Source organism: Myxine glutinosa, chromosome 7, assembly GCF_964187855.1.
Source record: "Myxine glutinosa chromosome 7, kmMyxGlut1.1, whole genome shotgun sequence".
Taxonomy (NCBI): domain Eukaryota; kingdom Metazoa; phylum Chordata; class Myxini; order Myxiniformes; family Myxinidae; genus Myxine; species Myxine glutinosa.
In genome coordinates this window covers 13,562,812-13,579,363 of record NC_136267.1, presented here as the reverse complement: position 1 = coordinate 13,579,363, position 16,552 = coordinate 13,562,812, and the positions used below count along the sequence as shown (strand labels likewise).

Genomic DNA, 16,552 nt, shown 5'->3' with positions numbered 1-16,552 from the left:
ACATTTTAAATGAATAACTTAGTTTTAATCTTTTTTTTTTGTAGAGTAATTCATTTAGCTCTTTCACGAGCCTCGATTCAGAAAAAATAAAATAAAAATAAAATGGTCCGTGGAAAAGTTAGAAGACTGAATGGATCAGGATGCAACAGAACAAAAAGGACAAGCAGAAAGAAGGGTGAGGTGACACCAACAGCAGAGTTGAAGGACAAAATAGAGGGAAACTTGGATGAATAAGGGAGGACGCACGGAGAGAACAAGATGGTTACAGAAGCAAACTCTCACGAAAGAAAAACTGGAAATTTGAAGGGTTGTGGGCTTGGATGTTGTTGTTGTTGTTGCCCCAGTCAGTTCTGGTTGAACTGATTAGCGGCACAGAGATAGCCGATCGATCTCACAGGATCGACCCAGAGATCCCTCACATCGAAGATGTGCTCCTGCCTACGTGAAACCAGGAATGTGCAATCTTCCATGATGCTTTATTGTGCGTGGAGCGGCCAGGCAGTGGTTGCAAGTGTTTGTCAGTGGTGTCGTCAAGTCTATGTTTGCAGTGTAAAAGTTGTGGGTGGTGTCCACAGCGAAGGCGTGAAAGGTGAACACGATCAGACCTGGGGAGTAGTTTTTCAGTGTTATCGATGGATGAGGGTTTTGTGTCTAAGATACTGTTTGGGCCCAGGTTGTTTATTACGTTTATGGTGGTGTCGATGTGTTTTTTGTGGTTTCTGTTCTTTGATGGGGGGATGTTCCAAAGGATGTCACTGTAGTATCTTTGTGGTGTTGTTGTATTGTGTCTAGGGGCCTGTAGGTGGTGTACATGTGATTGTGGTTGGCATTTGCCATTGCAAGGAACTGTGCACCTCTCATGTTTAAGTGGGCTTTGATTTTTAGCATTTTTGTACACCGCTCCTTTCCTATGGCGCTGGCTTTCCTATGGCTCCAGGCACTGCATGACGTCATTGCCGTGCACCTAAGGCGTCATTGCCGGGTCTGAAAGGGAGTACCGTACTCAGTTTTCACTCCGGTTTCTTCTTTTCCTGTTTGTTTGTCCTGGCGATATCTCAGCCATCGTTTGAGCTAGGAAGCTGATATTTGGACACGACAATGACCAAGTGATTTGGCTGTTGAGGCTATTTTTGATTAATTGATTTATTGATTAATCAATTAATCCTTTAATTATTTAATTATTTGACTCATGATTTTTTTCTTCTTTAAGTTACAGATTCGGATGAAACGGTGGTGGTTTAGGTATTCTATTAGCCAATTGATTAATAATTTAATTATTTTATGATTGTTATTTATTTAATTTCATTATTAATCACTTATTTATTTTATTTCTCATCTGGGCAATATCTCAGGCACCTTTATAGCTGGGAAGCTGATATTTGCACATGACAGTGACCAAGTGATGTGGCTATAAAGGATATTTTTGATTTATTGATTAATCGATTAATCGATTTCTTATTTATTGATTAATCAATTCATTATTTCATTTTTGATTAATTGATTTAACTAATGTTCAAAAAGTTACAGCTTCGGTTGAAACACTGGTGGTTGAGGTATGTATGCTATTAGCCAATTGATTAAGAAATTATTTTACGGTTATTATTTATTGATTTTAATTACGCAATTAATTAATCAATCAATTATTGCACACCTCTCCTTCCCAATACCATCTCTATTTGCTGCACAGCGGTATCTCCGGGCGCCGACGGCGCCGCGGCGATACCGCGCTGGAGGATATTAACTTATTTGGCATGGGGGCAGTGTACTTTGAATGCATCTGTACTTGTTACTTCTTATTGTGCTCAATGGGTGTTGTTTTAATGTGCAACCTGTGATGATATGAAGGGTTTCGTTTTGTATGGTCTGCAGGGTGTTGAGATATCTGTTTGATAGGCTGGAGGCCCAAGATAAGCTGGTGTAGTTGATAGTTGATCTAATATACTTTGTATGCAAGTGATGTTGGTTCTTTGTGGTGTCCGAAGTCAATGCCTGCGAGTGCCCTAAGTGTGTTCGACCTGGGTCTGAATGTTTTTTTTAATGCTTGTTGTAATGTGATCTGAGAATGACATGTATGTGTTAAAAGTGAGGCGGGTTATTTTTGTTTGGTGTGTTTGTGTGGAATATGGAGGTTGTTCAGTGTGAAGTGCGGCGCAGCGCTTTGTTTCTTGGTAATTTGTTCGAAGAGTGACTTGATTTGGAGGGGGCTACTTTTCGTCTGTTGATGGTGAGCCAGGTCTGTAGGGTGCTGAGGAAGGGTTGAAGTTGTGCTATGTTGATGTTGCTATGAGTAGAGGTGATGGTTATATTGTCCGCATATGAGGATAATTGTATGTTCTCGGGTGGTTGTGGAATGTCATGCATGAACAGATTAAAGAGTGTGGGGGAGAGGACTGAGCCTTGAGGGTCTCCATTCAGAAAGTAATTTGTGCGTGATGACCTGCCGTTAAAAATCACAAATGATTAATCTGCATAATTGGTAGATGGCCAGCCAGCGTTTGGTGTTGTTGTCCATGTTTGTGTTGAGTTGTTTTTGAGTAAGAGCTTTGGGAGTGTATCAAATGCTTTGCTGATGTCTACTGTGGTGAGAATAGTGTGTTTTGGTGGTTTTCTATTGTCAAAGTCTTCAATGGTGTTTTGTGTGAGGGTTTAGTGGAGTGGAGTGGTTTAGTCTGAATCTGTGTTGGGTGTATGAGAGAGGGATGTGAGGGTTTATGTGTTTAAGTATAAGGCATTCTGTAACTTTGGAGGATTTGCACAGTAATGTGACAGGTCTTTAGGAGGCTGCTTTGGTGGAATCTTTGTTTGGTTTAAGAAGGGTAATGATTTTGCCAAATTTTCAAATTTGGGGAATTCTTGAGTGTTGGTAAAATACATTTCTTATGGGTGTGAGGGCTGATATGCCTTGTGGTCCAAGGTGTTTTAAATGTAAATTGGAGTTGTTGTCTGGGCCGGTAGTCTGCTAGTTTTTATGTTTTTGATAATTTTTGTTGTTTATGCGGGAGTGAATGTTGTGATTGTGGTGTCGAGTTGGAAGCTGAGTTTGCGTCTTGTAATACATCTTTCCTCTTTTCTGGGTCCTATATGACTTGTGTTTGCGTAATGGTCAATGAGGATGTTAGCTTGTTGTTTTTCTGATGATGTGCTGTCTGTGGTAGTTATGGCTGCATGTGATGGTGTTATGCTGCTGTTGGAGTTATTGTTGCTGTTTACGGTTTTGTACAAGTATTTGGTATTGATTGAGTGGTTTAGTGTTTGCAGAAAGGAGTGCCAGTTTTGTGTTTTTTTTTCACGAGTATTTTGTTGTTGATTTATGTTTTTAGTGTTTGAATCCTTTCTACTAGGTCTGGTGCTTTGGCTGTTGGTGTGTTATATTTTCGATTGTCTCGTTGTTTGATGAAGTGTGTGACTTCTTAGAGGTTTCTTTTCTTTTCTTGGAGGTATGGGTTGGAGGGATGGTAGAAAAGATCAAGGTTTTGCATGGGGGATGATTTGAGATGGTGGTGAAGAGCAGTATTGAAGACCTGGAGTCAATAATGAGATTGAAGAGAATGTGGAAGTTGATTCCACAGGTGGGGAAAAGAGGAACAAATGAGTGGAGGTGAGCAGTGATTCTGAATTTTTCAAGTTCCACCAGAAGGGGTTGATGGTAGACCTCGTGCGCATTGCAGAAAACTGGAGGGATGGGGAAGGAGGGGCGGCAGGCAGGACATGGACAAGGGATGGAAAGAGCAGTGGGTGCAAGAACAGAGAGGAGATGGTAGAAGACAGACACACCACTGACCTGTCTGCGATGGGAAAGTGATAAGCCAGTATAGACACAGCTTCCTCGTGGGAGATTCCAATGGTCTTGAAGTTCTTGGTTTCCATGGCATCAAGCTGAGCAAGTTGTGAGCCAGGGTCTCCAGCCTTGAGGGGAGAGCTCCACTACATAAAGCTGTGGATGGAAGCCTTGTAAGTGGATCGGAGTTCAGGTGTGCCAAGGACTTTGTACGATGGAGGATGCCCAGTTGGCTGCGGGCTTTGGAGGCCAATTTTGAAATGGGGTTTGCCGAAGAAAGGTCATGGCTGATAGTGAGACTCAGGAGTTTGAATGACTGAACTTCCCCAAGAGTATTGTTGAGAAAGTCGATGGATGGAGGGGGTGGGGGTAAAGGGGAAGGTTGGGGGGACAATATTTGGAAGCAAACACAGAATGGAGGCATTTGGCCGACTCACATGCAGAGTCAGCTGTGGCATCATTTGAAGAGAGGGAGGAGATGGAAGGGTCACATACTCCAGAGACAGACCTAACCCCGGCACTACCAGGTTTTAGAGGAGGGCTACAAGTTTGAAAGCTCAATCTTTAGGTTGGACAGATGTTGTTTTCTGGCTCTTCTGAGAGTGGACACAAACTTGTTGCAGGTTTTGTGGAATGATCTCGTATTGCCTTCCATAGAGTTTGCATTCCAGGAAGAGAATGAAAGTTAAATGGAGGAACTAATTTATTGATTTTTTTCACTTTTTTTCAATGAAACAATTACTTATTTTCAATCATTTGTACCTTTACATTGGCTGCATGTTTTGTTGTTGTTGACGAGATATTTTAAATTATTCCCTGTTCTGCCCTCTTTATCAGCTCACTTGTCACCATCTTGATTTTCAGCAGATGCAGTGAAGCAGAAATACATAATGGTGTCTCTTAGTTACCTATACAATAAAGAAAAATTACCTCGAATTAGTAAACTTCATCAAATGAAGAACAGGTCATGCTCCAGTGTCAATCCTCATTGATGGACAGTTAGAATAATGGATGGAATCAACATAGCATTGATCGATAGAACAGTCTGCCTAACCATTGTAGTAAGCAAGTCGAAGCTGACATTTCGGGTGTTAACCCTTCATAGGAGTAAAAGAGCTCGGTGCAAAAGACCCTCTTTTGTTCCAACAAAGGGTTAATGTCTGAAGTTATGACTAACTTATGGTTATGACTAAGTTATGACTTAGTTTTGGTTATGACTAACTTCCCTGAAAATGTCTGCTGCTCTTCTTCTGCTCCAATCGGCTCATCTGATCATGTGCTTGTTAAAGTGGACATCTCTCTGACCATTTTCAGAGAGCCTCCTCAGCGTCGACGAGTCTGGCATTTCACTCAGGCCAACTGGCACGGTCTTCAAGCAGCCATCAATCATCTGGACTGGTCTCCCATCTCTACTGCCTCTGACATCAACTCATCCTGGGAATTCTTCCAAAGTAAATTGCTCTCTCATGCACAGATTTATCCCATCTCGTCTTCAGTTGTCATACCCTTCCTCCCATCCATGGTACACGGAATCTTGTGGTGAGGCTATTGCCCAGAAACAACTTGCTTTCGTCTCCTGGAAAGCAAATCCAACGGAAGGAAATCTCATTTCCTTTCACAAAGCCCGAAACAAGTGTGTGTCCACCCTCAGGAGAGCCAGGAAACAATATCTCTCCATTCTCAGGACCGAACTCTCTTATCTGTCTCCCTCTTCCAAAAACCTGGTGGCGTCTGGTCAAATCTGTTTCTGGTGTTTGTTCCCCCTCCATCCCCTCCCTCACCTCAAACGGCCACACGGCTGACTCCGCACGTGAAAAAGCTGAATGCCTCAACTCTGTGTTTGCCTCTAAATCTTGTGTCCCAAACCCATCCCTCTCAGTCATACCCAGCTGCTCCTGGACTCTGTGTCCTTTCCTCCTGATAATGTGGAAAAGTTTCTGTCAACCCTAGACTCTGATTCTGCAACTGGACCTGGCGGCATCAGCCCACGGGTCATAAAATCCTGTTCTTCCACTCTTTCACTCCCTCTCTCTGCTCTCTTCACCCTCTCTTTTGCTCAAGGTCATCTGCCATCTGCTTGGAAATCTGCCAACATCACCGCTTTGCACAAAAAAAGGTGCAAAAACAGATCCCAGCAACTACAGACCAATCAGACTTCTCCCAATTATCAGCAAAGTCATGGAATCCATCATTGCTTCAGATATGAAATCTTTCCTCTTCTCCAATGGCTTGATCTCTGATCATCAATTTGGTTTCAGACTTGGTCACTCTACTCTGGACATGCTGCTTCTGCTTTCTCAACAATGGATGGAGGTCCTCAATGCCAAACAGGAAATTAGAGCAGTCTCCCTTGACATATCACGTGCCTTCGATACGGTCTGGCACCCGCTCTGCTCACCAAACTCTTCTCTTTTAGTATCCATGGAAATCTCCACGCATGGCTGGCGGACTTCCTCTCTAGTCGTAGTCAACGTGTGGCCCTGAATGGGTTTCTCTCATCTCCTCTTCCTGTTCAGGCTGGAGTTCCCCAAGGCAGTGTTCTGGGCCCTGTGCTTTTTCTGGTCTTCATCAATGATCTCTCTGACTCTTGAAAATCCTCTCTATCTCTTTGCTGATTACTCTACTCTCTGTCGCTCCATTCTTCATCCCTCAGATCGGCAGTCTGCAGCCTCCTCATTCTCTGCAGACCTGGACAAAAGCACAGACTGGGCAAACAAGTGGAACATGTCTTTCAATCCTGACAAATCTCACACTCTTACGATGTCTCTCCGAAAAGACCGACTGGACAACCCTCCCATCCACTTTCTGAATAATCCTCTCCAAGAAGTTCTGTCACTCAAGCTTTTGGGTCTCACTATCTGCCATGATCCTTCCTGGGAAAACCACATTTCAAATCTGGTCTCCAAAGCCAGTCGCTGACTGGGCATCCTCCGTCGTGCGAAGTCCTTCCTTGGCACACCTGAGCTCCTCACCACATACAAGGCTTTCATCCGCAGCTCAATGGAATACTGCTCTCCCCTCTGGGCTGGTGCTCCTGCCTCACACCTAGCTCGTCTTCATGCTGTTGAAACCAAAGCGTTCAGAATCATTGGAATCTCCCACGATGAAGCTAACTCCAAGGGCCTCTCTCACTCATCGCAGGCAGGTTGGTGGTCTTTCCGTCTTCTACCGACTCCTCTCTGGCCTTGCCCCCCCAGCTCTCTCTGGGCTCTGTCCCGCCACTATTCCTACAGGTCGCACAAGATCTGCCTGCAACCCTCTTATGGTTAAACTGCCAAAATCAAGACTCTCTGCTCACCTTCACTCCTTCATTCCTCTTTTCTCCTGCCTCTGGAACAAACTCCCTCACTCTCTTCAATCCCACCCCACCCTCCAGGTCTTTAAAACAGCTGTTCACCACCATCTCTTATTTTCCCCCATCCAAAACCTTGATCTTTTCTACCCCCGCTAATTTCACCCCAATTCCACTTTTTTGAAATACCAACTTCTTTCCTGGAAGTCCTTGGTGTCCTTGTGTTTTATACTTCTCCCACCCCACCCCCCACCCCCCACCCCCTTCCCATGCCTCCTCCCCCCAAGCCATCTTCCTCCCACACATCTCCCTGCTCTCAAATGTTGTGTTTGTGTGCTTCCCCTTCTCTCCCCATCTTGTCTTCCGCTCCCTCTTTTTATATATTTTGTTTGTCTGGTTGATTTCTTTGTGAAGTAAATGTTTGCTCTTTCACGAGCCTCGATTCAGTATACAAAAAAAAAGAAAAAAAAAGTGTCAGCTTATCTTTGCTTGCCACAGTAGTTAGCATACTTCGATCAACATTCTGTTGATACCACCCATTTATTACATACATGCATTTCTTTTGCTTTTTATGATCAAATATCCAGGTTATCTTTTGAACCATGCACCTATATACCACTGCTCTCATTAAGCATTGGTAGAAGCCTACTTACCAGATGGAGAATGAATATGTTTTCAGCATAGTTAGTTGGGTTTTTGCAATATTCAGTTGTATTAGTGTCCCAGAAATTGATCAATGTTTATATGTTTGGTATTCATGGTATAGCAACCTTGATCTCCCAAATTCTGCTTCCAAAGGTAATGTGTTCTTCTCTCTCCACTTTGTTGGCCCCAATTCCTCACCCCCCCCACCCCTCTTTTCCTTGTGTGGTCATGATTTTAATCTGAACTGATTTCCTTTTTTATTTGTACAGCTCATTGTTGGAGTTCCTGACAAAACATGAGAGCCTCTTATCCTGCAAACAATTCCGATCTCTTCTGTTGGAGGTCCTGCCCCTCAGTTCCGCAGCTGACCAATTGGATATTCATGTAAAATCGACACCAATGGAACTTTTTGTTTGGCTGCAAAATAATCTGTCAAAAATCATAAATGACAGATCTGACTGGTCAAATAATCAGCTGTCGGTGAGAATTTTCATTACATCACACATTGATAATAAAAAAACAAGGGGTATAACATTTGCCAACCTAGATTTATATTGGAAATTTTATTACCTTGGAGCGAATGTATTATTTCTCCATGATTTATCAATTGAATGAATGAATGAATGAATTATCAATTATGGGTGAATATTTGATCTGACAAATGTATTGAATTAAACTGTTTCTAAAATAATTTTCGCTTGACCAAGGCCGTTTATTTCTTTCATGCGAAACACTCTGCAGCCCATGCCCGCAGAAAACGTTTTTTTTTGGAATGCGGGTCGCATTTTCTAGCCAATCATCATGTAACCTTGTTAAAAAAATTCAGCATGGGTAAGTGCTCCTCTGTTTAAAGTTTTGTGTCAGTTGCTCAAACGATTGAACATCAAGCGCTTTTGGAGAAAAGAAATTTAAAAGGGAATAAAGGTGAAAAGCGAGGGCGGAAGAAAGAGCAGGTGAGGGCCTCAGCCGACGTTCCACAACATGGTCAAGGGTGGCTGTGGATGCATATTACTAGTTATTTCATATTTACTCGTTTTTTTTCAAGGCATTAAATCACCATTGACAGTGCCGACCCATAAACAGCCTGCAAGAGATCATTAAAAGAAGAACTGAACACTTAAATTTGTAGATTCAATTGAAAGTTTCATTGGAGACACATTTGTCACCAGTGAATCCACTAAAAGTGGTTAGGCATGACCATACTTAAACAACTGTACATGTTTTGACAACTGTTCATTGAACAATTTACATCAAACTGTAAATGTGAAACAACAACCAAAATTATTTGATAACTCTTTGTGACTGACTTCTCAATACATCCACAGTTATCGAATTACCGGTATTTGTATCACTGGCAGTTGTCCTTAGTTATATGTACAAGCTGATGTATTCATCAAGGATGGGTGCATTGTTGCTGCTTAAGGAGGTTCTCAGTCATATCTAGATGCTTAATCTGACTCTCAACTTCCTCTTTTTTTATAATGTCATTAATTTTGGGCTTCTTCTGTTTTTCTTTTTTTTTGGTTCAAAATCATCCCTTCGGATGAGAGTTATTGAACAACAATGATCCCACGATGATTCTTTCTCTCTATCTGGCTCAATATGGGTTTGTCTAAGAGTCTCTGCACTGTCTTAAAAAATAAATAAATTACCTTTCACTTATTATCGAGGATAAGGAAGGTGTGTTTGTGAAACCATCCATGTTTTATGAAGAGTGGCACTCGCAAAGGTACAATAAGAGTGATAAAACTAAAAAGTATTAGTTCATTCCACCCCTACCAGCACTTCAGGGGTCTCCTTGACTTGGAAATTGCTCTGTGAAAAACTATTGAAAGAAATTGCTCTATTTCTTATATTTTTGCTTATTAACTTGTTTACTTTGTCATGGTGACAAAGTCTGACCTGTGTAGGCATCTTACCTGATGTTTATACAGAGTGCTGTCTTCCCTATTTTCCAGAGATTCATCAAGACAATTCCTCTGATTTGCCGCAAAGCAAGCACCATTTTTGTGAGGTACACACTTTGTTTTGGAGAAGTTGTAGCTTCATTATAATTGTACATTTTCTTAGCTTTTTGTATACAAGGTCAAGGCTCGTGGAAGAATTAGAACTTGAATGGATCAGGACGCAAAAGAACAAAAGGAACTAGAGAGAGTGTGTGAGAGAGAGTGTGTGAGACAGAGACAGAGAGAGACAGAGACAGACACATTGTGGGAGTGGGAGGGTGTGGGGTGTGATTAAAGGCCAAACAATGTGTTTGGGGAGGAAAGAGTGGTAGGGGGAGAATGCATGTGATGGACAGGATGGATACAGAGTCAAACTCTCAGGAAGGAAAAACAAGAAATTTTGAAGGAGGTGATCTTGGAGTGTGAGGGGGTTGGGGGGGGGGGGTGGAAGAAAGGTAATTGGGATCATCATTCTTGATGGAAGATGATCTGATATGGTGTTGAACAGCTGTATTGAAGACCTGAAGGGAAGAAAGATTCAAGAGGATGTGGAGGTTGGTTCCACATGCAGAAAAATAGAGCAACTAATGAGTGAAGGAGAGGAGTGACCCAGGATTTTGGGAGATTCACCAGAAGGGGGTTGGTGGTGGATCGCGTGCATCCTGCATAAAGCTGCTGGCAAGAGGGGAGGCGGGAGGGACACAAAAAGAGCAGGGGGTGCAAGACTAGAAAGGAGGCTCTGGAAGACAGAGAGATCACCGACCTGTCTGCGATGGGAAAGTGATATGACCATAGACCCAGTTTATTAGAGGGGTATTCCAATGATCCTAAAGGCCTTGGTTTTCACGATATCAAGGGGTGATGCAGGAGCGCCAGCCCAGAGAGAGAAGTACTCCATCAAGCTACGGATGAAGGCCTTTTTGTAGATAGGAGTTCAGGTGTGCCAAAGAAGGTTTTTCTACGACACAGGATGTTTTATGAAGTAGTATCGACACACTATGCGTACCTCCCCCAAGCTGACCAGTTTGCGTTTTGTATCCCACTGTCAGCCGGATCTGGAACCGGACCTGTGTTGGCATAGCGGTTAGGGTGCCGGCTTGGGATCCTAGCATCCTGGGTTCGAATCCCGATCAATCGCTGAATTAACGCCAGGGGGGTTGACTCAGCCTGTCATCCTTCCGAGGTCGGCAAATTGAGTACCAGCTTGCTGGGATGAATGATCACGGTGTGTACCCCGATTTGGAATAGGTACACCGTATCCCTGCGCATGGTAAGAGGCGATCAAGGGTTGGCGTCAGGAAGGGCATCCGGCCATAAAAACATTGCCTCAAACAGGGAACCATGGTTGTCATGGGGCCCGCAAGGCTATCCCCCGCTCTAGCGGGGAAAATGGCCTTAAAACGATCATTTTATTCACAGGATGCCCAGTGGGAAATTTGATTTGAAGGCCAACTAAGAAATGTGGTTTGCCCAAGAAAGATCTTTGGCTGATAGTGAGACCCATGAGTTTGTAGATGGGGCAGTTTACCCAGACAATCGTTTTGGAGAGAGAGAGTGAGAGATTTATCAGGATTGAAGGACGTATTGCAAGTGTTTGATCAGCATGTGATATTTCCAAAGTCTGAAGAGAGGGAATAGGCTGCAGACTGCCTGTCTGAAGGATGTCATGGCAGAGGGTGTAGTCATCAGGAAAGAGATATAGTGGCCTGAAAAAGTATTCACATTTTGATGCCACCTGAGCTTATGTCATGATGCTTTCAAATCAAACTTAATATATAGAGTCTTCACAAACTACTCCAAAGTGATAAAGTTAAAAAAATGCAGATAAAATGTGAATAAGTTCGATTAACATTGAAAATCAGATGATTCTCAGTTGCATAAGTATTCAAAGCCTTTGCCTAATTAACCCTATAATCACTTCAGGAGCAAATTATTTGATTGAAAGGTTACAAAATGAGTGAAGTATGTTTCACCTGTATGCAATCAGTGGTTTAACTTAAAAATTAAGCTCCCACACTTATCTAAAGTGTTTTAAGGTGCAACTCACTTGGTCAAACAACAAGGCAAAAAGGACCAATGAGTTTTCCAAAGAAGTCAGACATAAAGTCGTGGAGAAACACCATTCAGAAGATGGTTAAAAGGAGATTTCAAAGTTTCTCATTATCCCTTTGAGTATGGTGAAATCTATCATTAAGAAGTGGAAGACGTATCATACCACCCAGACTCGACCCAGATCAGGTGACCCATCCAAACTCAGCAGCTGGACAAGCAGGAAACTGGGTCGATGTTACTGGAAATCCAACAATGATTTTGAAAGATCTTCAAGGCATTGTTGAACAATCACAATATCCTGTTCCCTTCACAAAGCTGGCCTCTATGGACAGGTGGCAAGAAAGAAGCCATTACTGAAAAAGACGCATCTAAAAGCTTGTGTGGAGTTTGTGAAAAAGCATCTTGATAATACTGCAGGCAAGTGGAGAAGTTTTGTGGTTAGACGAGACAAAAATTGCACTCTGGCCTGAATGCAATGGCCATGTCAGGTGGAAACTGAGCACAGCTCATCACCAATCTAACAACATCCCTTCCATGAAGCATGGGAGTGGCAGCATTATGCAATGGGGATGCCTTTCAACGGCAGGGGCTAGGAGACTTGTAAGGATAGAGGGAACAATGAATGGAGCCAAATACAGGCAAATCCTTGAGGAGAACTTGCTTCAGAGTGCAAAAGACCTTATACTGCAGCGAAGATGTACTTTCCAACACGACAATGACCTCAAGCATACAGACAAAGAAGCACTTGGAATCACTTCAGAACAAAAACGTGAAAGACATTGAGTGGCCCCGCCAAACCCCAGACTTGAATCTCATAAAGAATCTGTGGAAAGAAACACTTGAAGATTGCTGTTCACCGATGCTCCCATCAAACTTGACAGAGCTTGAGCAAATCTACAAGGGAGAATGGGAGAAACTTCCCAAATCAAGATGTGCAAAGTTGTTACAGACATACCCAAGAACCAAGAATACTCAAAGCTGTAATCGCTGCCAAAGGCACTTATACAAAGTATTGATTGACTCAGGAGCTTGAATACTTGTGTAATTTAGATATTTCTGTATTTGATTTTCAATACATTTGGAAAAATTTCTAAAAACATATTTTCACATTGTCATTATGGGGGATTTTGTGTGGATCGGTGGCAATTTTTTAAAATTTAATCCACTTTAAATTCAGGCTGTACCACAATAAAATGTGAAAAAGTGAAGGAATGCAAATACTTTCTGAAGGCACTAGAGGAAAAAATATCAATGTGGCTTTCATCATTTTATTAGTTATTTGTAATTTTTAATATTGTTTGTATGTGGTCATCCATATACAACACACAACAACATGCATTTTAAAAGGCCATTTTCCCTGCTAGAGCAGGGGTTAGCCTTGTGGTCCCCATGACAATCTTCTCCATTTTGCCCTATTTTCTGCATCTCTCCTTGTTAACCCCCTTGCCCGCATTTCTTCTTCCACCATCTTTAGCCAAGTCTTTCTTGGTCTTCCCCGTCTTCTACTTCCTTCTACATTCATGTCCATCACCCTTCTCAACCTGTCACTTTCATCCTTCCTCAACACATGACCAAACCATCTCAACCTGTTCCTCTTCACAGCATCAATCACAGGCTCTATTCCCATCATCTTTCGCAATTCATCATTTGTCTTCCTCTCTCTCAACGATACTCCGCACATCCGTCTAACCATTCGCATTTCCACCCTTTCCAACCTTCGTTGCTGCTCTACGTTCATTACCCATGTCTCGCTCCCATAAATCATAACACTTCTCACACATGCAGCATACACCTTTCCCTTCAGCTTCAACGACACTCCCCTCATCATCAGCACGCCACTCGATTCCCGAAACTTCTTCCATGCACATCTCACTCGAGCAACCGTTGCCGAGTCTGATCCACCTTCTCCATTCAGCATGTCTCCGAGGTAGCAAAATGTTTTCACACCTTCCAGCTTCACGCCGTCTCCAAGATCCAACTCAACATTTCCTCCATCTGCAGCTCCCTCTGTGCACACCTTGCATTTGAATGTAGCTGCCACACTGGTTAATGACCCTCTCAGACCACTACATTTTTGATGAACCCACTCAGCGCACATTGTACACTGAATGGAGTTCACTCCGACACCCTTCCTACACACAGCACAGGGCCACTTCCCAGTTCTTTCCACCTCACCACATGCTTTACCACTTGCCATCACCTTCGTCTTTCCGATATTCACCTTCAGACCTTTTGTCTCCATACATTCCTTCCACGTGTTCATCTTTTCCTTCAGTCCATCCATACTTTCCGCAATCAACACCAGATCATCTGCATCCAACAACTCCCACGGTAAACCCTCATTTACGTTCTGAGCCAGCACCTCCATCACAGCTACAAATAGTAGTGGACTTAGTACCGACCCCTGATGCACTCCCACCTTCACCTCAAACTCACAACTGTTCCCGTCCTTCATCCTTACAGCTGTGCGCGCTCTTTTGTACATTGCCATCACTACTCTGATCAACCATTCCTCCACTCCTAACTTCCTCAATGCCCATGTCAATACTTTGCGTGGAACCCGATGGAATGCTTTCTCCAGATCAACAAACCCAAGAAACAACTTCTTCCTCTTCTCCATGTACTTCTCCTGCAACTGCCTCACAATGAAAAGCACGTCTGTCGTTCCTCTTCCTGGCATAAATCCTCCCCCGGGAGGATTCCACGTTTTCCATCACGTTTTCCATCAACGCAGACAACCAAGTGGTGCTGTGAAACAGCCTCCTCCCCCGGGATCACCTTTGTGTCTCGGAGGTGCCCCCTATCTCGCCTACGCACCATCAAGTAGTCAACGGTTGTCGTCGACCCACCTGACGTGTATGTAACAAGCTTATTATCCTCTTTCTGGAACTGAGTATTACAAATCAACAAATCAGCTCCATCAGCAAACTCCAAAATCCTTTCACCTTCTCCATTTCTCACACCACATCCGTAACCCCCATGAACTCCGTCAAAACCATCCATACTCCTTCCCACATGTCCATTTAGGTCTCCTCCTACCACAACAACTTCCTCATCTTTCACGTTTTCCATCAGCTTCTCTATCGCACACCAGAACTTGTCCTTCTCTTCATCGCTTCGACCAACCTGCGGAGCATATCCCGAGATGACGTTCACCAAGAGCTTTCCAATCATCATTTTCACCATCATCAACCTATCACTCACTCTAGTCACACTCACCACACTGTCTACAAACTCCTCAGAAAACAGGACACCAACACCATTCACGCCCTCCGGGCACCCTTGCCACACGAACTTGTATTTTTGTCCCTGCCTACCCTTCACCATTCTCACACCACTTCCCTTCCATCTCGTCTCTTGCACACAACATATTTCCACTCTTCTTCTGACCAATACTTCTGCCACTTCTCCTGATCTCCCTGTCATTGTCCCTACATTCCATGTCCCAAACCTCAGAAACTGATCTCCACTTTGGGCTGTACCCTGCCCACATGTAGTTGTAATCGTCATGGTTCTCTTTTTGAGGCAATGTTTTTATCCATATGCTGTACATTAATAGAATTTTCATTCAATTTCTGAAACTTGGGAATGTCCATTAATTTCATTGGGACTTCTAGACCTTCAAGCCTTCGAGACCTTCAAGATATTTTCATATTTTTTTGTCATGCAATATTCTTTCTGGTTTCCAATGTGGGGGCATAGATGAGCAAGAAAAGATCAGAGGAAACATTTGTTATATTTATTTTGCATATTAAAAACTACCTTTTAATATCTTGCCTCTCTTGGCAAATCAATTTAGGAAGTGGTTGGTAAGAGGATCTAATTTGAAGATATTATCCAAAAAAATGATTTTCCCAATACAAAATCCACTTTCTTCTATGTTATCATCAACATCAATTTCATATCTCTGAAGTTTATCATAAACAGGACATAAATTTTCTTTTTTGTATACTTGGTCAAGGCTCGTGTAAGAGCCAACACATAGAACATATAATAAAGGGAGTGGGAGACGAGTGGGAGAGAGGAGGAAGTACAACAACAGTAGGGAACAGGGACATCATGAGATCTGTGGAAGAGAGAGGGCTGGGGTGGGGTACACGGGATGAACAAGGTGGACACTACAGGGGATTTCAGGAAAGTAAATAGGCAATTTGAAGGAGGTGGGTTTGCGGTGGATTAATGGGGGTAGAACAGATCAAGGTTTTGGATGGGGGAAGATATGAGATGGTGGTGACCAGCTGTTTAGAAGACCTGGAGGGAGGAGCGGGATTGAAGAGAGTGTGGAGTCTATTCCAGAGGCGGGAATAAGGAGGAATGAAAGGGTGGAGGTGAGGAGAGAGTCTTGATTTTGGTAGTTTCACCAGAAGAGGGTAGCTGGCAGATCTTGTGCATCCTTTGAATATTTGGGGGAAAGAGCACAGACAGAGCTGGGGGAGCTAGGCCGGACAGGAGTCGGTAGAAGACAGAAAGACCACGACCTGCCTGCGGTGAGTGAGTGAAAGGCCCTCAGAATCAGCTTCATCACAAGAGATTCCAATGATTCTAAAAGCCTTGGTTTCTACAGCATGAAGCTGAGCTCGGTGTGAGGCAGGAGCACCAGCCCAGAGGGGAGAGCAGTATTCCATCAAGCTACGGATGAAAGCTTTGTATTTGGTGAGGAGCTCGGGTGTGCCAAGGAAGGACTTTGCACGATGGAGGATGCCCAGACAGTGACTGGCTTTGGAGGCGAGCTTCGAATTGTGGCCCTCCCAGGAAAGACCATGGCTGATAGTGAGACCCAAAAGCTTGAGTGACAAAACTTCAAGAGGATTGTTCAGAAAGTAGATGGGAGGGTTGTCC

At 43.3% G+C, this 16,552-nt stretch overlaps 1 protein-coding gene across 1 annotated transcript in view; it reads left to right on the top strand.

Moving 5' to 3' along the window:
- Positions 1 to 16,552, top strand: part of RNF213 (ring finger protein 213) — a 391,778-nt gene that overhangs the window by 23,046 nt on the left and 352,180 nt on the right. The window contains exons 3-4 of the mRNA XM_078781285.1: positions 7,985 to 8,195; positions 9,674 to 9,729. Of these exons, the coding sequence (XP_078637411.1) occupies positions 7,985 to 8,195; positions 9,674 to 9,729 (267 nt within the window). The remainder of the gene's footprint in view (positions 1 to 7,984; positions 8,196 to 9,673; positions 9,730 to 16,552) is intronic.